The 25699-nt window shown below is 31.7% G+C and overlaps 5 protein-coding genes across 5 annotated transcripts; 2 read left to right on the forward strand and 3 right to left on the reverse strand.

The window, feature by feature from the left end:
- Nucleotides 1-270: 270 nt before the first annotated feature.
- LOTGIDRAFT_206699 (hypothetical protein) lies at nucleotides 271-1628 on the forward strand. The gene is made up of 3 exons (XM_009060235.1): nucleotides 271-467; nucleotides 623-671; nucleotides 1060-1628. The coding sequence occupies exons 1-3, from the start codon at nucleotides 333-335 to the stop codon at nucleotides 1509-1511; spliced, it is 636 nt and encodes a 211-aa protein (XP_009058483.1). The 5' UTR covers nucleotides 271-332; the 3' UTR covers nucleotides 1512-1628.
- A 74-nt stretch (nucleotides 1629-1702) lies between these two features.
- Nucleotides 1703-5469, reverse strand: LOTGIDRAFT_217696 (hypothetical protein). Its single transcript, XM_009060236.1, has 6 exons — nucleotides 5341-5469; nucleotides 5028-5210; nucleotides 4042-4565; nucleotides 3264-3522; nucleotides 2852-2953; nucleotides 1703-2489 (listed from the first exon to the last, which is right to left on the reverse strand). Exons 2-6 carry the CDS (start codon nucleotides 5193-5195, stop codon nucleotides 2316-2318), a joined length of 1227 nt encoding a protein of 408 aa, XP_009058484.1. The 5' UTR covers nucleotides 5196-5210; nucleotides 5341-5469; the 3' UTR covers nucleotides 1703-2315.
- Nucleotides 5470-5991: 522 nt separating this feature from the next.
- LOTGIDRAFT_122662 (hypothetical protein) lies at nucleotides 5992-8115 on the forward strand (the record flags this gene model as incomplete). Its single annotated transcript, XM_009060237.1, has 2 exons — nucleotides 5992-7584; nucleotides 7669-8115. 2 exons carry the CDS (start codon nucleotides 5992-5994, stop codon nucleotides 8113-8115), a joined length of 2040 nt encoding a protein of 679 aa, XP_009058485.1.
- A 1311-nt stretch (nucleotides 8116-9426) lies between these two features.
- Nucleotides 9427-16446, reverse strand: LOTGIDRAFT_163718 (hypothetical protein; the record flags this gene model as incomplete). Its single annotated transcript, XM_009060238.1, has 16 exons — nucleotides 9427-9458; nucleotides 9785-9914; nucleotides 10782-10922; nucleotides 11314-11409; nucleotides 11579-11693; nucleotides 11998-12134; nucleotides 12635-12747; nucleotides 13139-13205; nucleotides 13713-13833; nucleotides 14300-14430; nucleotides 14649-14801; nucleotides 15113-15220; nucleotides 15872-15981; nucleotides 16116-16118; nucleotides 16170-16279; nucleotides 16415-16446. 16 exons carry the CDS (start codon nucleotides 16444-16446, stop codon nucleotides 9427-9429), a joined length of 1599 nt encoding a protein of 532 aa, XP_009058486.1.
- A 5426-nt stretch (nucleotides 16447-21872) lies between these two features.
- Nucleotides 21873-24988, reverse strand: LOTGIDRAFT_163719 (hypothetical protein; the record flags this gene model as incomplete). Its single annotated transcript, XM_009060239.1, has 3 exons — nucleotides 21873-23080; nucleotides 23709-23850; nucleotides 24650-24988. 3 exons carry the CDS (start codon nucleotides 24986-24988, stop codon nucleotides 21873-21875), a joined length of 1689 nt encoding a protein of 562 aa, XP_009058487.1.
- Nucleotides 24989-25699: the final 711 nt, after the last annotated feature.

The following is a 25699-nucleotide window of genomic DNA, read 5'->3' on the forward strand; positions in this document are numbered from 1 at the left end:
TAAAATCGAGGCCTGTCAACCCAAGCAAAGTTGTCAAGGCACTCTACATCATAGTGCACTGACACTGTGTCTAATTAGTCATTATCAGAAAATTACGTTACAGACTTTCAAGAATGAGTAGCAGTATTATTAGTTTTAGTTCTATTCAGGCAGGATTTCGTTTCCTTTAAAACTAAAAAAAGAAACGCACGATTTGCCATTGATAACCTGACGGGTATTTCGTTTAGATACAAAATTAATGTCATGCGCATAGAGATAATTAGGTGTAAATAAACTTTTACTTTAGTGTATACTCTGACACCTTTTCTGTTAAAAAAGAAGGAGATTTTACCATGAAAAGGTTACTGCAATCAAAGTATTCAACTGTTCTGAACAATTTGACAAGAAGAAATATTCATTATGTTCAGGGACAATCACCAGAGCCTAAAATAAGAGAATATTTTTACTTTATTGATCATCAGGGTCAGGTTGGTTGGATTTATATAATTTCACTTTCAGATAGTTATCTATGTAGCATAGACACTGCCCCTTTACAACAATTGAAATCAATTAAATTGATTAATTACTGCCCAACTGATCTCTTCTGTTTACATGTATTTCTAATATCATGATCTCCTTTCAGCTATTTTTAGATGATGCCAAAATGAAAAACTTCACATCATGTTTTAAGGGTGAGCAACTTTTATTATTTATTGGTTCTCCGAGTTTGCATGTTCATTTAATAGATTGATTCAACCGTTCAAAAGAGGCATCCATTTAAAGAATTTCTTGTTAAGATTAAAATCATATCTGAAGCTTTGCTGTAAGGTTTTCAATAATTCAAGAATATATTTACTAGTGTAAAGGGGCCTACTGGTAATGTAAACTTTAAGCTGTCTGATCCTTTTTTTATCCTTGTAAAATATAGTGGTTCCTGTTTCTTTTCTTTCTTGAATTACAATTTGACACACCAGTACTGAGTACATAATTTTAAGATTTTACATGCTTTGCTTAGCTTGAGCTATAATAGTAATTATATAATAATTTTATGCACTGACTGTTCAATTTAATCATTTTCAGAGAAGGCATTTTTGAAGTTCTTCTTCACAAGAATAAAGAAGAATGAAAGTGGGAGATATGAACAAGAGTTTCCTTATATTTCACCTTGTGGTAGAGAAAGAAATTTTATTCACTGTGATGATAGACCTATAGTTTATACTCATATACTTCCAAAATTTATAGATAACAAAGACTATTTATCATATGGTGGTGCTGGAGACCTATTAACCGTCTTGTTTGAACCTGAAAAAGTCTGTATGTTACCCCAGTCAGGTCGTGTGTATCATCCTGCTAGTTTAAAATACGGAGGTGTTGGACTTATCAAATCTAGTTTGGCAATAGAATTCAGTAAACATTTCGAATTTGAAAATGGTGAAGAAAATCCACCAACCCAATTTACCTGGAATAATGAAAGACTGAAATTAACTAATGAAATTTTACCATTACTTCATGAAAATTCTATTGAAGAGTGATAATTTTGAGTTATGTTTACTTGCACTATTTTGGGTCATGTAGGATACTGTCTTATTAAATATAAATTTGTCTTGACTCTTGATCACTTAGTGATGTGGAAATAAGTGACCTTATAGAATCACTATGGTTTTAATGGGGTAATTATACAGTTAGCATATTACTTATGTAATTCAAGTGGTCCTGAATTTTTCTGTGTCAAAACATTGGAAACATTCATTTTCTTTAATGGGGCATTTGAAGAGATATTGCCAAGACTATTGTGGTATTTGTTTCCTGCTGCATGTTAATGGTTAAGCTACTCAGTACATTTTGTAAAGCATCTAAAGCATTAATATAATTGACCTACTGTAGTTATGGTGATATGAATAGGGGATGAATTCCCATTATAAACGTTATTCATGCCCATAGTCTTGCCTCATTTTGAACAAATCGTAAGACACATTATGTCATCCATTGATAAGATGGCAACGTCATATGAAGGAATAGCCTATGTGATATCATTAAACACACAAATTGTGTGAAGGTAAACTTCATCTGCAAGTATCATTGAATAGCTTAATCAATTCTGATTTTAATGATGTAAAATATGATTGGTTTTGAGCTAATGTGAATAATGTAATAGTCTAACTGCTATGTGAATAATAATGAAATAACATAGCTCTTTAATACATGTTCAATTATTAACTCAGTTTACCTTATTAATGTTAACAATCTGAAATGCAAATCTTGCATGTTTCATGATTTTTTTCTCTTATGCAGGAATTTACAAAGAAAATAAATGTAACAAAAATCACATGTAAATTTTATTTTTTCTTTGATTTTAGCTGAGGTACAGGCAATAATGGTTTATAATAATATATAATATAATAAATAATACTACAATTAATGCTGTAGAATAACAATCCAGCTAGCCATATCCATACAAACATATTCTGTCCTTGAAATTCTAATAAATATGCTGGCTGTAGCCATAACCCCTGAAATATCAACCAGGACAAATTACATGGAATATTCCAGACAACATAGTATGTAGGACAAGACTCAATCCATCCGATTGGATCTTATAACTCTTGAACAATTCCCCTCGCCCCCTTTCCACCCTAAGTTAATGTTAACTCCACCCTATTTGTTAGCAGATCTCCTTATTTGTGACCTCGCCCAGTGCTTAACATACGAGTTGTTATGAACTCTTAATACAATTAAGGCTTGTCTACTTTCACCTTGTGCAGAAAAGCATGACGTAAAACTCCGTTCATTTTCCCTAATAGTGTGTTCCAGCTCCAGCCATGCCCCCTTATATCTAAGATGGATGCAACATGTTTCAGAAAAATATACCAACCTGGCCAAGAAACCATAGTACTATCAACACTACAGCTTGTTTCCATGATAACTGTATAGATGGTATTATTAATGGTAATATACTAAGATACCATAAAAAGTACTGAAATATCAAAGATTATTCTCTGTTCACAACAGAAGCCATGCAAAATTTTGCCAAAGACACATTTATTTGACAAGAAAATAAATATGATTGTGTTTTCAAAGATATTACTCTTTATCAAGACATTACCCGATATTCTACTATGTCCTTGCTTTTGTCATGGTTTCTCAAAAACTAGCAATTCAAAAATGGATCCGGTCAACTCTCATAAAAAGCAGTTTTTATGTCTGGACCTAACCATTAAATCATATTAATTGGTAGGACTTGATTGATCAGACTAGACATAAATGAGATATACAAAAGGACGTACCTGTGAAGTACACACTTTATTGGTTGTCACAAATATGAAGGTAATAAGAAACCAACTAAAGGGAATATCATGGTAATATTTGACAGAGAAAGTCAGTACTAATATGAGCTGGGGTAAAAATACTAAAAGTTTGATCCACAACTCAGACTCTTGTTCAGCTGTTAGGTATAACATATAAAAATAGGGGGAAAAATTATGGCGTATATCCTTCCTGACTATATGATATAAGTAGGACTCATATAAAAACTTCCACCCATACCTAAAATATAAAATTAACAGAATTATAAAAGCTCATGTCAGTCAGTCAACCATAAATCACTAACAAATGTCAAGGTAACAAGGTTGACAAATACCCATGTAACAAGGTTGACAAATGTCAAAGTAACAAGGTTGACAAATGGCAAAGTATCAGGATTGACAAATGTCAAGGTAACAGGGTTGACAAATGTCAAAGTACAAGGTTGACAAATGTCAAGGTATCAGGATTGACAAATGTCGAGGTATGAGGATTGACAAATGTCAAGGTAATAGGGTTGACAAATGTCAAGGTAATAGGGTTGACAAATGTCAAGGTAATAGAGTTGACAAATGTCAAGGTAATAGGGTTGACAAATATCAAAGTTCTGTCCTGACCCAGGAAAGAATCAATCAAAATCAGGATACAAAAACTCAGTTTATGATCCAACACATGGTCAATTTTCACTGAACTCAAAACACTCATATTATTGAAATATAATAAATGCAACTTCTTGATTAAGAATCAAAAATGGTTACTCACCAATGATAAAATACAACTGTTAGAACTGACAAAGTCAAAACACTCACAATCCCAAACACAAGTCTTCTTTTATTAGGTAACAAAAGTTTAATAAGTTTCCTTGAGAAGGTATCACGGTGAACTATTTTTGGAGACAGACATAAATATATTGTTAATGCATAAGTTATTGGATAAATCTTAAAATGAACTGTTAGTCCATACAATATGGCTGTTAGAAGCACATTTTCATGATACAATGACATCATTGTTAATAACACCAACATGGTCATCACAGATTCAGCATTCCCTCGAGCAGACACAGCTATTGGTAAGGGGTTAAAGAGCCACATTGAAGAGTATATAATTGCTTGCTGAGTTGAATATCTAACATGTTTCATTATACGATATATTAGGTATCCTGTTATCACATCACATATTACAAACACTAGTTTACCAAATATTGGTGATAAAAAGATATTAGGTGTTAAGATGAAAGCTAATATTGGTGTGTATCTGTAAGTTGCTCTATTATATGGTGATTCTCCCTACAAATAGAAATTAGATATAATTCTGTAAAAAATACTTAATAGGCTACTGCAGATAATTGTTGATTCTTCATAGCAATATATCATGATCTTTGTAAATATGCATCACTTATAATACATTGTTGACCTGAGTAGTCTTATTCATGTCCAAGGACAGCCACATAGTCAAGCCATGAAGTCTTTGAGCCAAATTTTTTGCCATGTGTGAGTATATATATGTATATTATGTTTAGTCATGTTGGACATTGGAATCATGACATTGTTTAATTTGCTAGTATTATGTCAAATATATGATGGCAATCTGAGTTCAAGTCTTTTTGTGCATGCACAATTTGGTGACCTTGAATATGACTTCTTTATTAAGCTTTATTAAGCATAGTTTAATTTCACTCACTAACTCATGTCATATATTTATATTATTCTATGTCAAATTGCATGAAAAAGATTTAAGCTATATCTTACCTGATGAACAAATTTTGCAGCATCTGTAAAAACTTGATAATCTACATCAGTGAATTTTAGAACCATGTTCCTATCTTGCCATTCACCATAACCTACCAAACCTAATCTAATAAGTAAGGCAGCTAATAAATAAATCACTATATCGTTACTGTAAGATCTTGAATACATCTTAGTATAATGGCACTGAAAAGAGAAGTATAACAGAAACTTAGGAATGGATATCAGCGGAACTTTTCGGACTATCTTTTGGCTTTCATTCATGGCTGTTTTGTAAATCAGTGCAGTAATGTAAAGTAACAGAACTTTCGTTTACCTTTAGTCTAATTATCCATTAATAATGTTACTCGAATTCGTTCTTAAGTATGAATTATATCATAATAACCTGATATAACCAATCGAGAAGATAGTTCAAGAAAAATTAACGGAGCTTCTGAACGAGTTGTCTTTTCTTGTCAAAGCAAAAGTAGCGCTTCCGGTTAGAATTTCACGTTGAGCTGCAAGAAGTAATCAGCTATGTAACTCTGTCATGTCAGCCTTGAATGAGGAGAAAGTCAATTCACCACTTTCCAGATGCAATAATCTTGAAACAAAATAAGATCTGACATTATTCATAAAAAACCGTATGTATGTCAATCCGATCGGATTGGAATATTATCACAACCTTAGTTTGTCACAATTTCTTTCATTAGTCCGATATATTATTGACTGCTAAGATTATGAAGTTATTCTAGTTCAGACCTAGTCTTAACATAACATTGAAATAGGTAGTCCGAATCATATCTGTACCTATTCCTGCCTCTGATGACTATTTTGACTGTTGTCAGCTGCCTACTTCCAGCAGACAGACACTGGCTGGATTAATATATTCAGAAGAAGTTGTAAATATGCTAAAAGGTCCAGAAAACTCTTGATTGATAGTTTGAATCTTAAATGCCTTTGTTTTTTCCAGAGTTTTCTATAGAAGATGGGTGTGAAAGGATTGACATCTTTTATTGACGACAACCCAGTTCTCTTACAAGATTTCAAACTATCTAACTGTAAAGTTATATTGGATGGTAACAATTTTATACACTTTGTGTATCAAAACTATAATGAATCACACCAGTATGATGGAGACTACCATAATTATTATAGAAAGATTGTCCAGCTTTTTAACAGTTTGAAACAATGTAATGTAGAGGCGATTGTGATATTTGATGGAGGTTATGATGTGTCAGATTCTAAATTAAGAACTACATTGGATCGAGCTGAAAGACGAGTTATTCAAGCATCTAATAATTGCAGTCTACTCCCTATCATGGCTGGTAAAGCTTTTCGGAAAGCTCTAGATCAACTCGATGTGTTTCATGTGACTTGTAGCTTTGAAGCAGATGAAGAAATTGCAATTCTTGCAAATCAGTGGAACTGTCCAGTAATCAGCAATGATAGTGACTTTTTTGTGTACAATTTAAAAGCAGGTTTTCTTCCTTTAAACTATGTTGATTTTCGTCCCAAAAAGTTAAGTGCCAGAGTCCGGTATATTTCTGCTCAAAAGTACCATTTTGACCACTATGATCATATTTTGGACAATTTTCAACCAGAAATGATTCCCTTAATAGCAACAGTACTTGGAAACGATTTCATCAAATACGACACATTTTCTGTGTTCACTCAGAAATTCAACAGACAAAAGTACAAAATCAAGTCCGCATCTAATGCTGTGTCAAAAATAACAGCCATTTTGAATTATTTTGATCAGTTTAAAACCTTTGAAGAAGGTCGAAATGCAATAACAAAAGATTTTGTGACCAGTGGAGGTGTTGCCAGCTTACAACATGTGATTGATCAGTCGTTGAATAGCTATATGAAAATTGACTCAAAGAAATCTATAGTGGCAGATGTGGTAAAAAATACTTGTGATTGGAAGAAAATAACACAAAATGACTATTTTAACCAACCCCTACCTCAGTGGTTTATTCATAGTCTATTTCAAGGAGAAATATCTCCACTTGTACAGAATATGGCTGTTCTCCATAGAGTTTTTCTACCATGCCAACAAGAGCAGATAACTCAGCAATCCTCTCACAAATTGACCATGTTTATTCGACAAGTTCTTTATGGTGTACTTTTTCAAGGATCATCAAAGGTGAAAGAAACCAAAAATGGTAGAAAACGTAAATCAAATAGAAATACTCAGGTTGAAGAAGTGGATAGAAGTGCCAAATCTATTGGACATTTCTATATTGATCCAAGAGAGAATTTGACTAATCATGGAAGACTGCCATCTTTATCAGAAGTTGGAAGTTTGAGTGAAAACCAAAAGTGCTCTATAATGATTCATACTTTAGGTGTTGCTGAAAGTTTTGTTTCTAAATTCAGTCCAGTAGATCAGCTTTTGATGTGTGTATTAAGTTATTGGGTGTCAAATTCCAATGTTTCACTAATTCAACTTGAAGCAATTGTTCTCACTATAATATTTCTGAAAATGAGGTGCCTAGATCAAAATAATGAAGAAGTTAAGCAGAAATTAGGAATGAGTAACTTGTTTCATAATAATGTTCAAAGCATTGATGAAGTTGTTGAGTCATTATCAATATCAGATGTCCCAGATTTAAACAGTGAAATTAACGAACCTTCAGAAAATGGAAGGAAATTCAGCAAGTCAGACCGTCTGCCTATTGAAGTTCTTCATTCTTATGCTCAATACCAATCTTGTCTATTATTTACCCTCTTGCTCAATGAACTTCTACAGTCACCTTTCCAAGAACCAATATTATGGCAAGTCTATGATGGAGCTGTTGCTTATCATTTCAATAAGTGTTTAGTATTAAGACATGCTGGCTGTCCAGATAAAGAGGATATATTAAAAACAATCGAAAAGTATCCAAAGTTAGTGAAGCTCTATAAATATATCACTCAAACTATAATGAATGATGCTAAAACACGACCTAAGAAATTAACCAAAAGTGAAAAGCGAAAAGCTAAAAGTGCCATGGATAATTTGAATAACTTTACTGGATTCATCACAAAATTAGGATATATGTTAGTTATTTTGGTAGCTGTTTTTGTAGCCTACTCATTGAAAAATCTTAATACATTTAGAAATTAAGTATGTCTGTTTTTCTTTTTTTTCTATGGAGAATGAATATATTTGTTGTTTTGAAACTGCAGGATCAGGATAGAGGGGTGCAGTAAATTGGAAAATTAACCCATGGAAAATATTTTGCAGGCATGCTAGTCTCAGTTATTTGGTCACATCACAATAAATTTCCCAATGATATGGCCACATGGTAATGTGGTCAAATACCCTGTGACCAATTTATCCTACATTCAGTATTGAACATGTATGATATAGAAAAAGATATATATGCTCAAGAACTGCTAAGTCATATGTTCAATTATTCCTTGATCCACCATGGACATAAAATGTCAGACGACTTCAAGCCCTTCTTTGGGACGTTCTGTGTCCAAATCGAAAAAAAGGATTGATGAAATCCCATCTTGCTTACGAAACCATTTTACATTTTACTTCTCCGTCCAGCTGTATGTTGAAGATGTAGCAGTCCAAAGGTACTGGTAATTAGTTTACAGGAACAACTTGTTGCTGCATATGAAGGTCTTGATGTGGACTAACACTGTATGATTTTAATGGATCGAGATGATAATGCAATCATCAGTATAAAAATCTATAACTATTGTATTTAAACATTCTTTACCTTTATTCATATAAAAAATATCTGTGACATAATGGTAATGAACTATCAAGAAAAAGTCTCTTGAAATGCAAGATTTTATTAGAAATCCATGACTTTTTTTCATATCCATGGCAAAAATGATAACCAATCACTAAGCACCATCAATTTATCAGGTTGTGAAATCTGAGCAGCTCAATACATTCTTTGATTTCAAAGTGCAAAATTCATCACAATAAAACTTTGTAACTTTCTGCTTAAAAGTACTAAGGCTTCATTAGTTAGTGGATGAATAATGTTGAAATATCATGACTTCAAGCAAAGATGTAAAAAATGATAATTTAATCTGGTCCTGATCAGCTTTCACGCATTAATTCTATGGTAATGGTGATTAAAGTACTGCTTAGCTTCATCTACTAACACGATTGTCATACTTTCTTCATCTGTTTGGTGTTTATGTACTACTAATCTATTTTAATACCGTACTTATGTTTAGTGTGGGACACCTTTAAAAATATCATCTCTGACTTCAGAGACAAGACTCAATCAAGCACAAGACAAACTGGATCCAGCATAAAGATTTCCACATGAGCGTTTATGTGGTGAATATTGTTCAATGTTGCTGGAAGGTCCACATGTTCATTCCTTAAACTTATCCTCACTGTAGTCATTTAACTGTCTCCTTGATTAATAATACTATTACAGCTAACCATTTCAGCATACAGTTTTCAGTTGACAATGTAATTCGTCTTACAATGGACTGAAATAAGAAAATATATCATTTGTTTAGACTGACAAACGACTATAACTTGAGATGATAGATATATAAAGCAATGTCATATCTTTCTTAACAGACAGAATGAAATCTAGTACTAAAGATTAAGTTGTTTCACAGCAGCTGATAGCAAACAATATGACAGAAATCAGAAGACAGAAATCAGAAGACAGAAATCAATGACAGATTTCCAGATCAGAGGCTTGGTAAACTATCTGATCAAATTACCAAACTGAATTTTACCCTTGGTGTTACTTATGTTTCTAGCTTCTGCAAATAATTACACTCGCCATTCATAATTTAATAAGTACCTATAAATTCTGAAACTGGATCTGTTCCATCTTCTGATTTAATAGAACCAGTAATATCTTTATTTTCTATTAGTGGTAAAAATAACTGTATAAAATCAGATGTGTATGGTGGTGCTATTACATCTAATACCTAAAATATAAATAGTAACTATTAAATAAATCTACAAAATCAAGATAGCTCTGGCAGCTTTGTTTTTAAAAAAGAATTTTTCCTAATATAATACGGTAACAATCACCAATGTGAAATAATCAACCTTTAGTAATACACTTCCTTTTGGCCTAATATTGAACAATATTAATATTCTTTGTCAAAATCTGGCAAGAAATGATGCCATTTGAGTGTTAACAAGCTAAACAATTTTAAAGAACAAGGGCAATAACTCATATCAAATATTTTTTGATTTTCCTTGGTGAATTTCTTGGACAATTCACCTAGTTTCATGAAAATCCTTCAAGAATTGTGCCTTGTAGAGTGTTTATGATCTTATTATACATTACCTCAGTTACAAACTATCTTATTATACAGAGATATCTTACCTCAGTTATAAAATATACAGAGATTTTACCTCAGTTACAAAATATCTTATACAGAGATATCTTACCTCAGTCACAAAATATCTTATTTTACAAAATATCTTATTTTACAAAATATCTTATTTTACAAAATATCTTATTATACAGAGATATCTTACCTCAGTTAAAAAATCTCTTATTATACAGAGGTATCATACCTCAGTTACAAAATATCTTATAATACAGAGGTATCTTACCTCACTTACAAAATATCTTATTATACAGAGGTATCTTACCTCTGTTACAAAATATCTTATAATACAGAGGTATCTTACCTCACTTACAAAATATCTTATTATACAGAGGTATCTTACCTCAGTTACAAAATATCTTATTATACAGAGGTATCATATCTCTGTTACAAAATATCTTATTATACAAAGATATCTTACCTCAGTTACAAAATATTACAGTGACATCTTACCTCAGTTACAAAATATCTAATTAAAGAAACATCTGTATCTTGTGTATCTTGACATTTTCTAATATAAGTAACAACTGGAATAACACACCCACCACTAAATAAATGTACCATTCTGTCCAATAACTTTTTCTTTAATTCTAACTATAATGTGGAAAGAAATATATGAATTCATAATAAATCCTCAATACACTTCATAAAGTAATTTATTATAAAAGAAACTTTTCTGTGGGATCTACACGTTTTGACTACTCAAACAAATTTTGGATATGACTGCTGTTTAAAATGCCTATTATGTAAGAAATGATCAGCAGCACCTTATTTCTGCTTGAGAAGATAATAAATAAAGGTATCTTCCATATATTTTAGGAGTAATGTTCCTTATAATATCAAATAACCTATGGTAATAATGACATAATGGTTTTAGTGGAATTAAAAGAACCACAGGTGTCTGACTGAAAATTGGATTGGTATAAATTGATGCTCTCAGTGCCCCTGATACACATAAATAGTTTAGAAAATAACTAATTCTTACCCTGACAAGTACATCTAACTCTTCATAAGAACCTTCAAATAATCTTATTAATAAGTCTAAAGCTTTTTGATGTAATAGTATATGATTTGTTGCTATCTGAAAATAAAGTACATTTGTCAAATTATATCAGTATGAAAATACAGGCTATTGACAGGTAGCAAATTTGTTTTCTGGCTTTTTTTAAAATCTGGATTGTTGTACTTGAGGAAGATAAATATTGAACATAATACATAGTAAATTTTGAAAAAAACATCTGAAAGTTTACCTCATCAACTAAGACTAGATGTATTGGTGTATGGTCTGTATTGAGTTTAAAATAACTTGGTTCTGATACAACATAATCTACCCATTTTAACACACCCATAGACACAACTGGAAACCTTGAAGAATAGAAAATAGAACCATAACTCTCAAGTTAAACCAAACATTAGTAGCACAATTGATAGTGAGCTGTATTCCAAATAACTCAAATATGAGTAAGGGACAGTCAGATTTTTTATAAGTAGATTGAGAAAGTTAAGTGCTTGATTTAATGAAAAATAAAGACCAAAATCTCGAGAAATCTGTCCCTATCATTATCTGACACTATTTTAAACAAAATAAATACATATTTTGATTGGTGTTGGAAAACTAATGCAAAATATCAAGGGTGCCAACAAACAAATCAATAAGGTCCAAACTTACTTTAAACATTGGAATAAAGTGCCGACATCAGCTATTAGTTCCGATGAACCTTTATTGTCAGTACATAATGCTTGTGTTTTTTCTAAAGCTTGTATTGTTGGTTTTAATTCTTCCTTATTTACTGACTTCCTACCTCCCTGTAATAATGTCAAGAGATAAAATAAGACAAACAATAAATGAAATGAATGGGGTTTTACTCTTCTGCACCTGATTGGGCTAATGAAGACAGGTAACACCATGCAATGAGGGAATTTTGTCAGGACAACTACATTAACATGCTGTATTTTTTTTTTTTAATTCCAGTTGTCAACGGATATTTAACGTGCATAATCTGTAGCACACGGGGCTAGATGCTTTTCCATGTCAGCCCCTCCGACCAGAATCACTGACTACATCAAAGCAATGTAGCATCAAGCTTTTCGCTAGTTTAGCATACCAGTTTTTCCAGCCAAAGACAAAATTACAACTATATAATGTCAGTTTAACTATTAAGTTGAAATGCCCCAATACATGAATTTTCAAAGAGACCTTCTAATTATAGCACCTTGATTTTCTGATCTATAGTTGTCCAAAGAAACACCAAGGTGTAAGCTTTGTTGATGAGACTACTATAAAATTGATGATGATGGTCACTTACCTTTTTTAATATGTCTACTACACTAGCAGCATAAGCTAGTAAGTAAATATATTTAGATTTATGGTCTGGATTAATTCTTGATGATAGTTTAAATAATGTATCTATCAACAAATCTACAAATATACAGAAACAACTATTGTTGTAGCTAAAACTTTATCCACAGTTTTTCAATTGTAATATAGCTTTAAAATTGGTTCAACTTCTGTAGGGACACAGGGGGACTTATATAGGTCAGTTGTTTGAAGATCGCATAGCATGAAACTCTGAGTAACAACATGTTTTTTTAGGTTCTGTTTTAATACTTCTAGGTTCAAAATTGTATCGATTTTGATTTTGATATTCCAAGTTAACATTCAAACTAAAACACTTCACTCTGAGAAATTCAACGAAACAATAATTCGAAATTTCAATTTGAATCAGTTGTTAATTCACTGTAAAATAATGAGTATGTCCATAAAATTTGGTGCCTTTGCCCACAAATATATATGATTACACAGTACTTACTTAAGAAAGCTGGTACTCTGATCAAATCAACTGGAGGAGGGTCAGCTTCACTGTACATTTTAAATAACTGCAAAATATATAAATAGTTGTAAATATAGTTGAACAGAGATATTTATACACATGATGTTTCAAAGAAAAAATCTCTTTTCTCTGGGGAATTGATAAATAGTTATTGCAGTTATACAAGCCATACCTAAATCATATTTGTTACAGTTTAAGGTACATTCATTAAATAAACTATAGAAAAAGCTTGGAAATATTGATATACATTATTTTTTTCATAACAAGATGCTGAATTGACAAATCAAGCCACAATGGAGTAAACAATGTTACAAAAGGGTGGTTATGCATTGACTCCCTATTAATAATTGCAACAGTGGCTGTTTGTCTGATTTACCATTTGTGTTAAGTGGATGTTCTATTTCAAATATGATTTCAAATATTTTCCCATCATAATCCACCAAATCACAAGGATAACTGATTTGAAAACAGGAGTACTATTTGCCATATTTGGACTAGAAACATAAATCAGCAAAGCATATGACATCATTTTAATGTGTTCAAAACAACTTACCACTGTAATATCAGCTGGGTTCAAAGCCTGTCTTGATAACATAGAAGATAAAGCTTGACAGGCACGAGGGTAAGCTGCAGCACCACATAATGCCATAGTGATAGGCGTTATATCCAATCCCCTAGAATTAATAATAACAATTTGAATCCTGTATGCTAATCCTATACTTAAAATCAAAATGGCCTATGAGGGGTACATCTTACATACCTTCAAGCTAATGAAATAATCAAATAATATGGAAGTCATTTAGGTATTATATCCAATTTCCCAAACTGAATAATAAATAAGTCCTTTAATCTAGTCATTCCCAATCCCTTAAAATTCGTAATAATTTGAATGTCCTTAAGCCTAGAGGTATCTACCCAATCTCCTTATATTCAAAAAACCAAAAGTCCTTTAGCTTTTAAGTGCTATATCTTATACCCTTAAGTAAATGATAGCAACATAAAACTTTAATATTGTAATGTAATGTGTAATTCTAGATTTTATTTTCTTTAACTGATTCTCAACCCCTTGGCAATGATCATTCTAGGATTGTGACTCTTTATGCTCATACCCATTAATAACTGTAATAAAAGTCTACATACTTTTCATTAGCACATCTCTGTAACTCTTGACACAATCTTCTAATATTAAAACCACCTTTAGGTTCTTGTGCTAATATATGCATTAAAACTTGACTGTAGAGGTAAGTGTGTTCTCCATGGCAAACCATTTTCTAAAATTAAAATACAATTAGTAAGCAGCCCAGTACTATTCATTATAACATGTAGTTCAAATACACTTAAATTGGGTGGAGGTTAATAACAGAAGCTACAGGTTTATACTTGTCTGTAAATAAATTTTTACAATTGAATATTAACTTCAAAATACACAGTCATAGATAGGCTAGGCCTTGATAAAAATACAATAAATTCATATAGAAAGGCTACTCACAGTAAATTCTTGAAGATTTTTTTCTATAGCGTCCTCCCCACCTTCTAGAAATGATGAAATAGACGTTCTTAACACTCTGGAGAAAACTTCTATTTGATGACAAGCTGTAGAGACAGAAGTTATCTCCCCTTGATAACCAGCATCAGAGATTAACTGTAAAAAGACAGAAGTTATTTTGGCTATTTTGGATTGACTGCTCTGACAATGGTTGCACAAAATTTTGGAAAATCAGGTTGTCTGGCTTACCAGGACTTAATTCCAACACTGGTTTTTCAGTTCTATTTAGTAGTAATTAAATGACTTTAATGCTTAAATGAACTCATTCAGCTTCATGAAACAACATTGACAGCAGAATTCACACATCACAAAACTACAAAATCAAGACATCAAAAATAAAGTGCTATGTTAGATACTATGATGCAAAGATTAGTTTTAAATATATTTTTTAAATATCAATTCCTTACCTTAATAGTAAAATTCAACATAAGACAATCAGGATATTCCTCGGCTAATTTATAAAATAACAGACGCCATGTTGGATACTCTATCATTTCAGCTAACCACGACGGAATCTAAAAAAGAATTTGGGAATAATTAACGTAATAGAAAACAGTTTCTGCCAACAATTGTGTAGAATTTATGAACAATAACATGACAAATCTATTTTTATATCAATTACCCTTTTTTGATTCAAAATGTCACAAACCAACACCTATAAGGATCATTTGAAATATGTAGATAAAGAAGATTATAAAGATGTAGACAAAGAAATACAGCAAGATGTTGAATGGACTTAAAAGTACTACTTTAAGCTAATAACAATAGTTAAAGCCTTATTTGGAGGTTTACATACAATGCTTCTGACAAGCTCACATTGTTAAAACCATGAAGTGCACATTAAGAGATCACATGGGGTGACTTATTTTCAATGCGCATGCCGAGTGAGGGTTGCAATCGAATTTGATCGAGTTAAGGCAATATGGCGGGACTTTTGACCATATATAGACATTCCATGCTACCATGTTTACTCGTGTTTGACTCTCCAAATAGTGAGTGTTGGACCCGAGCTTCTAACTAGGTCAAATATTACGTCACACGAGTCTCAACTCTAGAAAATATTACAGTTTGGTTGTGACTCGAGTCTAACCCAGGCTCCAATCGAGTACACCCATGGTAGGTATAACAAATAGGACCAGATACCAAAATTTTTCTTTACGTCTTACCTCTCCTTCACTTGTAAAAATAGAATCAGCTTTCTTAGGATCAAAACATTTAATTACCATTTCTTTTAAGTGAGATTCTACCAGGACTTGTACCTCTTTTATATCAACACCTGTTAAATAAAAAAAAATACATAGATTCATAGGTCTAAGAATTTTTGATTTTCGAAGGATGTCATTGACTGTTAAATCGCAAAATTATTTGTGATTTTGAATCCCTCTTCTGAATTAAAGACAGTATACTTACTCTCTACATAATAAAGAATAAATCATTCAGATTACCTTCTTTATAGCTACCTACCTATTTGAATCAACCATTCAGCTAGAACATTAACAGTCTGGGCTATAGCTGTATAATTCTCTGATAATAAATCTACCACTTTCTCTGGTGATCCTCCAGCTTGTAAATACCTAAATTGATAAAAGAAGAAATATAGGAATCAATCTTTAATGAATTCTAGACAAACTTAATATTGGATATATTTCATCAACTGGTAGTCGAAACCAAATAACCAGAACACCAGATAAAATATCATGCATTCTTACTTTTTTAAAACGTTGAATATATCTGGTTCCATGATATAATCCTTCCTTGTCAGAGATCCTAAACATTGTTCTTGAACCGTTTGTTCATCAATTCCATCGCCATCATCACCTGACTAAAATAGATTTATAATTCAAATTGATTGATTTATCATATCGCAGCTTCCGGGCCAACAAAATGTTTATACACATGTAATAAGAAAACTTTGACAGAATCGACTTTCACTTTTTGCCTAGTAGAGCAAATAAACTTAAAGTAGTTGTAGTTCTTTTTCATGAACTGACCCTGCTTTCCAGAACTTGATTGAGCTAATGAATATGGGAAAAGCCATGCAGTGTGAAATGAGGGAAATCGTGCCAGGACAGGGGCATTTGTTACGTTCATTACTAGTTACGATTTGTGTGGTACTTTCAAAAGCAACATACCCCCATGTCATCATCAGACATTGTTTCATCGTGTTCATCATCTGAGTCTGCCATTTCCGATTCCACTACAACTCTAATAAATCAGTACATCGTTTTTATGAAGTATTTGAAACAAAACACAGCTTGTAAAGTGAACACTTTGACGCCAGTTTTATTGTTTATTTTTATAACTTCCGGTGTTTTTATTTACAGAATTACCTCCCTTTATATCATAGGTACATCGAGGTAATGATAACAGTTGTTGCTTCTTTGAGGATCTGTTGGTCCATTCAGAGCCGTGGTCCATCCATGAAATTGTTATTATCTATACAGTTATTTCTATGTGTAATTAGAAAATCCTTTGTTCTCTAAAGTATATTCTGATTTCTTACCGTAGTTTTAGCATTCATGAAACCAAAGTGCTAAAGGGAATTTATGACCAGGGTTACATTCTAATATTCATGCTCGTGATGATAACCAGTGACCATGATATGGTGCAAAGCGCTAGCAGTAAAACGTAACCTGCACTGGTTTGGTAGATCTCTTCAGAGATAGGCTATCAAAGATTTCAAGAAAAAAGAAAAAATAGCCTATTAATATATTTATTATTAAATCTTATATAAGCGCATTCCACTAGGCGGCGATCTACCGCTCTGAAGGAGCGCCCAAGTTCTCCTTTACAGGGCGATTAGGGATACGTACGACCAGAAAACGCTCCAAAGGCGTTCCAGTAACGATCTTAGCGACTTCATGGTCCTTGGTCGCCACCCAATTCCCCAAAAATGTTGCGATCCGTTGGGTATCCAAGACGAACTGAGTAAGATCGCGTTATATTGGCGCTCCAAGGGCAACCCCTGCGATATATGGCGCTCAAGCTAGATCTAAAAGCGATCTCGGCGACCAATGGAGATTCATTATCGCTCACTTAGTTCTCTAAGTGATCCAATAAAGGCGAGATCCTATAAAAACCTGTACCGTTCTTCCGCGCTCATCAGTTTTACGCTTGACAGCATAGTGGTGGGTCAATACCAAACACAACACGAATAACATCTATTCCATCATGAACCCTTCTTTTCAATCATGCCATCGTCAACCATGCATGCAAACCTTGTCCAGTAACTTCGAAGAAGAAGGAGAAGGTAGTCCTATTGGTTTAGACCTGCTTGGCTGCTGATAGGAGACTTTAATATGGCCAATATGCCACACTCATGCAAAAAAGAGGGCAGAGGACACAAGCCCCTTTCAATGAAATACTTCAGATTCTCCCCAAAAATTAGCATGAGGACACCAAAATGAGGCAGGTCCAGGAACCAGGTCTGAAGCTTGTTGTAACCCTTCTTGGCAGAGCCATTGGAGTACCATCAGATCGCCATTAGATCCATAACACATCTCATTGAAGCGCCATCTGAGTACCACAGAGCGCCACTGCATCTATTAGATCGCCACGAAGCGCAAATTATCGACAAACCGGCTTTATTAGAGAACTTTGGCGCTCTTCAAATACGATCTTAGTTATCAAGTATCGCCCCGATGGCGATCTGGACGCCACGGATCTTTGTGCAGGCAGGGGCAGGGGTGTATACCGACGACACTGGCGATCATGGAGATCACTAACGCTTCTGGCGATCGTGGCGCTCTATATGGCGATCTGTGGCGCAATAGATCGCCGCTTAGTGGAATGAGGGTATACAGCCTACAATTCACATTTCAATGTTTTCTCCCCCACAATTCAACCAGTGACCGAAAGTAAAACTACGGTTTTGCTATCTTGTTCAGTCAAATCTCTATTACTACAAATATATAACCCCGAATCCACCATTTGTGTATTGGATATTTTCAGTTCACTCCGAATATTTCCCGTTCTTCTGTGGACCTTTTCTTTGATGCGAACATTAGTTTGATTTCTTGTCAATTCTTCAAAACTGTAAGAATGTCTTCGAAACCATCTGATTCCAGAAACATTGCTGTTAAACATTTCACATTCCAATTTAATAACGCCTCCTTTATCTACAAAGCTGTCACCATTCATTTCTAAATACCCTACAATATATCAGAAGTAAATACACAATAAATGGTCGAATCATTCTGAAACAAAGTCAAACTGCCAATGCCATTGTCAAGCACAGTTTGCTAGTTGGACGAGATGTTCTATATGGAATGAATTCTTAGATCTAAAATGAGTGAGGATTGCCTGAGAAAAATCACTCTCATATTTTGAAACTTTTTCATCCAATCAACATTGGCGAAATTCTTTATGTGACTCACTTAATGGTTAAAAATTTCATAATCACCGCTGACGTTAGGTTCTAAGAAAGTTAGATTTTCGTGGTGACCTTCTGGTTGAGTTCGGCTGGTTGTTTTTTTTATAGACGAATCAGATTTGTATCCTTTTTTATGAAAAGTGTTTTTTTGAAGAATTGAGCTGTAAGACACCATCTTCACAATGACAAGCTGTTACAACCTTCGTCTCGTCGAGGACTTCCCTGATACAAGAAAGATGGCTATAACAATCAAGGTATAAGACGAAGCTCGTAATGGCTTGACACAGTGAAGATGTATGACAAAGGATATAGATGCTAATAAAAAAAACAATGTCAACTACCTGTACATCCCGTTGCACCAACGTTTCTGCAACAAAAACTTTCAAATCATGTCCATACCGATACAAAATTATGTAAATGAATTAAAGGAATCTCACCTTGAGTACATTTGAAGATTAAATATAGGAATAAAATAAATGAAGGAATCATCTTTACAAGTGTTGTTCTGTTTGCAGGCTGACTGTTCTCAGGAAAACATTAATATCAATTCCAAAATATTGTGTGCATCAGGACAACCACTCTACATATACCAACTTTCACAATGACATATGCCGGATATAAACCATCAATAGTTTACAATCTATATACTTTTATTTGACATTCTCGCTGCAATAATTATACTTCAGCTGATCTCAAATTTCATAAGGTTAAAGAGACTAGACTATGGACTTTTTATAATAAATCATCACATTTCATGTTTCATAGCAGAAGTTCGGTTTCGACCCATCGTCGTCGTTAAAACCACACCTCATTCAGTTATAATAGATGGCAACGTATTACACATTATCCAAATGGCTACAGGTGCTATAAAAGCCCGTTTTGTTGCTGGCGAACCTCAATACATTTCATTTTGTACGAGGCGATGAATTTTAAATCAAAATGGTTGCCATATATTATTCAATTCTTTCATAACAAATCAACAACATTATCCAGTTATTTCTTTACAAATCAATTACATTATCTAATTATTTCATTATATATCAACTGCATTATCTAATTATTTCATTATATATCAACTGCATTATCTAATTATTTCATTATATATCAACTGCATTATCTAATTATTTCATTATAATTCGTAACTACATTATCTAATTATTTCATTATATATCAACAATATTATTAAATGTAACACAATAAATGAACTACCGTACCTAATTTAAACATTATTATATAATAACTTCATTATAATTCATCTATATTATTCAATTATTTCATCTTAATTCAACAACATTATCCAATTATGTCACTACACATCAATTACATCATCCAATTATTTCATTATACATCAATTATATTATCTAATTATTTCATTATATATCAACTGCATTATCTAATTATTTCATTATATATCAACTGCATTATCTAATTATTTCATTATATATCAACTGCATTATCTAATTATTTCATTATATATCAACAATATTATCAAATTAATACAATAAATGAACTACCGTACCTAATTTATACATTATTATGTAATAACTTCATTATAATTCGGTAACTACATTATCTAATTATTTCATTATATATCAACTATATTATTAAATGTACACAATAAATGAACTACCGTACCTAATTTATACATTATTATATAATAACTTCATTATAATTCATCTATTATTCAATTATTTCATTTTAATTCAACAACATTATCCAATTATGTCACTACACATCAATTACATCATCCAATTATTTCATTATACATCAATTATATTATCTAATTATTTCATTATACATCAACTACATTATCTAATTATTTCATTATATATCAACTACATTATCAAATTATTTCATTATATATCAACAATATTATCAATAATTGAACTACCGTACCTAATTGATACATTATTTACATATTTAATTATAAATCAACAAAATTATCCAATAATCTAATTATAAATCAACTACATTATTCAATAATTTAATTATAATTCAACTACATTATTCAATACTATAATTATACATAAACTACCTTTTTCAATAATTTAATTATAAATCAACTACATTATTCAATACTATAATTATAAATCAACTACATTATTCAATAATCTAATTATAAATCAACTACATTATTCAATAATTTAATCATAATTCAACTAAATTATTCAATACTATAATTATAAATAAACTACATTATTCAATAATTTAATTATAAATCAACTACATTATTCAATACTATAATTATAAATCAACTACATTATTCAATAATCTAATTATAAATCAACTACATTATTCAATAATTTAATCATAATTCAACTAAATTATTCAATACTATAATTATAAATAAACTACATTATTCAATAATCTAATTATAAATCAACAACATTATTCAATAATTTAATTATAAATCCACTACATTATTCAATAATTTAATTATAAATCAACTACATTATTCAATACTATAATTATAAATAAACTACATTATTCAATAATTTAATTATAAATCAACTACATTATTCAATAATTTAATTATAAATCCACTACATTATTCAATAATTTTATTATAAATCAACTACATTATTCAATACTATAATTATAAATAAACTACATTATTCAATAATTTAATTATAAATCAACTACATTATTCAATAATTTAATTATAAATCAACTACATTATCCAAATTGAAATAACAAATCAACTACCTTAACAACAAGATTACCAAATTATCATATTACAATATCAACTCTGTAACCTCACATACGTTGGTTAATAATTGAAATTTAAATATAAGCTAACTATATACAAGAAGTTTCCATTTATCATATAAATAATTTAGCATTTTAAGTTCATTTTTTCTCCCTCTCTCTCTATTTCGTACAAAATGAAATGATGTAATGATAATAGCTAACAACATGGTCATTAATATGTACTGGAAAAATAAAGAAAAGAAAAAGAAAAATAATGGACCAAGAGTACTGTTAGCAGCTAACAAGCCATAATAATCAGATACGCCCAGAACAAAATTAAATAAGGTCATGATAGTTTTCCAAAGACTTGAATAATCCTTCAAATGTGAACCAAACACTAAAAATGTAAATGTTCCAAAAGCAGCTGTACATACTGCCACAATCATAGCAAACCCACTTAGCATGGATCTACTTTCATGCAATGTTTTAGAAAGAAAAACCATGTTTTTGTTAAATCTGAGCAATTTGAAAAATTTGACTATGACAAAAGTGACTAAAGCTCCAAGTACATACTGCAGAGAATAGTCCCAGGATAGTGCTCTGTAAAAACTTAGAAAAGATTGACCATCAGAGCTTTTATATTGATCTAAAATACTGTTCACGGCTATAATCCTTTGTATATATATTCCGATTGCTGCATAAGACAACATCAAGATTCCAACTTCCATGAAGCACCATGAATCCTTAAAATATGCCTTGACATCAATGGACAACTTCTTGATTTCAAAATAAGTATAGGAAAGTATAAACATAATAAACATTATCTCGCAGACAGCCACAAATATTTCAAAACCATCAGAGTAATAATACAGAGTTGAAGTAAAGATTTGATACATTGGTAAAATAGCAGCAAAATTGGTGAATTCCACTAACAGAATTAGAACTGAGAATAGGTTTTCATTAGGATTGTATAATGTAAATTCTATAAAGAGACCTCTAGTTCTTTCATCAATCCAATTCTGCTTCTCCAATTCCAGCAGCTTCATTTTAGCTGCTGTTTTATTCAAAGGAATTTCCAAGACAAACCCACTGCCAGGATATGTAGCCTGATTTCCGATGAATGGTGTTAATGATAACTGCCAACTACTTTGGTAACTCCATTCTGTGAAATTTTCAGGACTATCTGGTTCAGGTACTTCATTTTTCCATGATTGGTTATAACAGCCTGTATCATCATAACCCATCCAATAGGATGCAGTACAGTCTCTGTTATTCAATCCATATAAATTGTAATACGGTAGATCACACGCATCTGTGAAGAAGAAAAAACCCCAAAACTAAACACCCAAATACAGCTTGTAGAGATTTGGTCCCTCTGTGGGATATTTCATTCTATGAATACCTTCCTTCTTAAAAGAATGGAAAGATCTATGCCAAGAGGTTTGGCCAAGGACTAGCTGTTAGAAAGGATCTTTAATTGTGAACCTAAGTTGTAAAATATAGTTGTTTCCTTCTTTCTTAAAATTAATTTGTATTTGAACTGATTTGCATATCTATTGGCATTATATAGGCAAACCTATCAAACACACTAAGTTTACAGTAAAAATCCTGAGGTTCCTCACTCATTGGGGGTTCAGTTCTTATTCAGTATAGCATTTAATTGGTCAAATAAGTCAAAACAATACGTTAGATCAAGGTTGAGGGAAGTAAGCCACAAAAAAAAAAATCAAGATCAGTACCTACATTATATTAACAATTTATATTGACTTCTGACAATGTGCCCCAGGTCCATTTCAAAACAAAGATTAGCGCAAAAAGGTTTTGCCAATGATCAGCTTGATACTTGGGAACCAAAGGTAACATCTTTGTAAAATAAAGACTTTTATAAGTGATAAGATATTTCATTGTTGTGGCTTTCCCTTCCACCAAACAATACTTACCTCTTTGAGATCTAACTTGTCTTAGTCTTATAGTGCCTAGTATATAAGATGTACCATCAATAGTTTGTATCAATCTATCTCCTTCTATATTGTCTAGCAAAGTTTCTTGAGTATATTTCCAAAACTCACTTCTTGAGGAAATCTTGATGAAAAATCAAAACATCTTGATTCATATAATAATATAATAGAATGAAAAAGATCTAATTCTGAAATTTGATTTTGCCATTCTCATGGTTTACACTCAAAATTTTGATGATATTAAATCTTATGTTCCAGCTTTTTTCAGAAAATCATACTGTACTTGCAAAATTTCCCTTATTGGACACTGCATGGTGCTGCCAGTCCTAATTATCCAAGTTTCAGAAAAGTAGGACAAAATACTCCATCACAAGATAAGCTCTTGTTAAAGGGACAGGTATGTCAGTTTGGAGGGTTAATTTCAGTCTTGAAAATATGTAAATAGTCTTCAGAAGTACTAAAATTTATGAAAATGTAATAATTTCTTCAAAAATAACCTAAACTAGGAATTTAACTCACTATTTCTATACATGTCTTTTGTATATATCACACAATATCTTAAAATGACGAGTCATCATTTAAACATTAAAAAGCAGATAATACTGGACACATATGGATTTGAAGACTCAAATTTCACAGCTATTATTGATTGTCTTACCTAGCTAAAAAAAATCCTGTTTCTGAGACTAAAGTATGGTCAAAAAGAATGGCACAGCTATCCCTTTAAGTAAAGGGACAGGTTGGCCATTTTCAGGGTCTTGAATATAATATATAGATAGTCTCCAAAAGAAGTAGAAATCTACGCATAATTCCTTTTCTGTTTCAGAGACACGGGTACCATTGGCCAATTGAATGGCGAATCTGTCCCTTTAAAAAATTAATTCATTCAATTACAGATAATTTTGGTAGGAGTAATTTCTTACCTCATCAAATTTGATTGAATCTGTGTATTTGGCATCAATAAACATATTTATATTGGTCTGACTAAACATATAGCTGGTGAGTGGATTTCTGTGGCCATGTACAGTTAGAAAAACAATAGCAACAAACAACACATACATAAAAATCTCTCTCCAAGCTTCTCTCATGATATTTTGTAGACGAAGTCTATGTTGTATTTTCTGAATGACGTTATTGGACATGGGTGGAATATAATAATGTTGAGGTTCACGTTTGGTCTCTTCCCATATGGTCTGTTTTTCTATTATTCTCTTGTGTAGATATTCTTCATTATCCTCTAAAAACGAAATAATAGTCAACATATTCTTTTTTAATAAGAATCAAAATATTTAATAGTACTGGCTCTCACATTGAATAAGTTATTAAAGTTATTGAATAAGTAATTTAAGTTATTGAATAAGTTATTGAATAAGTTAATGAATAAGTAATTGAATATGTTATTAAATAAGTTATTGAATAAGATATTGCATAAGTTATTGAATAAGTTATTGAATATATTATTGAATAAGTTATTGCATAAATTATTGAATATGTTATTGAATATGTTATAAAGTTATTGAATATGTTATTGAATAAGTTATTGCATAAATTATTGAATATGTTATTGAATATGTTATAAAGTTATTGAATAAGTTATTGAATATTACCCAACAGTGATGGCTCTGCATCCCATTTGCATTTCAACCAACATTGAATGGTACTCTATAGTCCAACCTATACGTGATGTTAGACAAAGGCTTTGATATATTATTTATAGTTACATGAATCATTAATGGACAGGGGTGTAATATTGGTAAAGCCTGTTCCCTAATCCATTTCAATATGTATATTAATATAATTGTGAAAAAAAAAAAAAAAAAAAAAAAAAAACAGGTGATGCTAGGAAAAACCAAAAACCATGTATATGTATCAATAAAAGTATTTTACTTGCCTAGTTCATCATCTGGTACAGTAGGTGTGTAATTTGCTGGTCGTTTGAGTATCAAAGTCACTAAAACAGCTATTAAAACAAC

Source organism: Lottia gigantea, assembly GCF_000327385.1.
Source record: "Lottia gigantea unplaced genomic scaffold LOTGIsca_41, whole genome shotgun sequence".
In the NCBI taxonomy this organism is placed as follows: domain Eukaryota; kingdom Metazoa; phylum Mollusca; class Gastropoda; family Lottiidae; genus Lottia; species Lottia gigantea.

Coding starts and splice junctions, on each gene's coding strand:
- LOTGIDRAFT_217696 (XM_009060236.1), bottom strand. CDS start 5,195: ATGTATTCAAGATCTTACAGTAACGATATAGTGATTTATTTATTAGCT. Junction 2,954..3,263: donor ATAAAGTGTGTACTTCACAG/GTACGTCCTTTT, acceptor TTGATATTTCAG/TACTTTTTATGGTATCTTAG. Junction 2,490..2,851: donor TACTATGGTTTCTTGGCCAG/GTTGGTATATTT, acceptor TTGATATTTCAG/GGGTTATGGCTACAGCCAGC.
- LOTGIDRAFT_206699 (XM_009060235.1), top strand. CDS start 333: ATGAAAAGGTTACTGCAATCAAAGTATTCAACTGTTCTGAACAATTTG. Junction 468..622: donor TTATTGATCATCAGGGTCAG/GTTGGTTGGATT, acceptor ATCTCCTTTCAG/CTATTTTTAGATGATGCCAA. Junction 672..1,059: donor CTTCACATCATGTTTTAAGG/GTGAGCAACTTT, acceptor AATCATTTTCAG/AGAAGGCATTTTTGAAGTTC.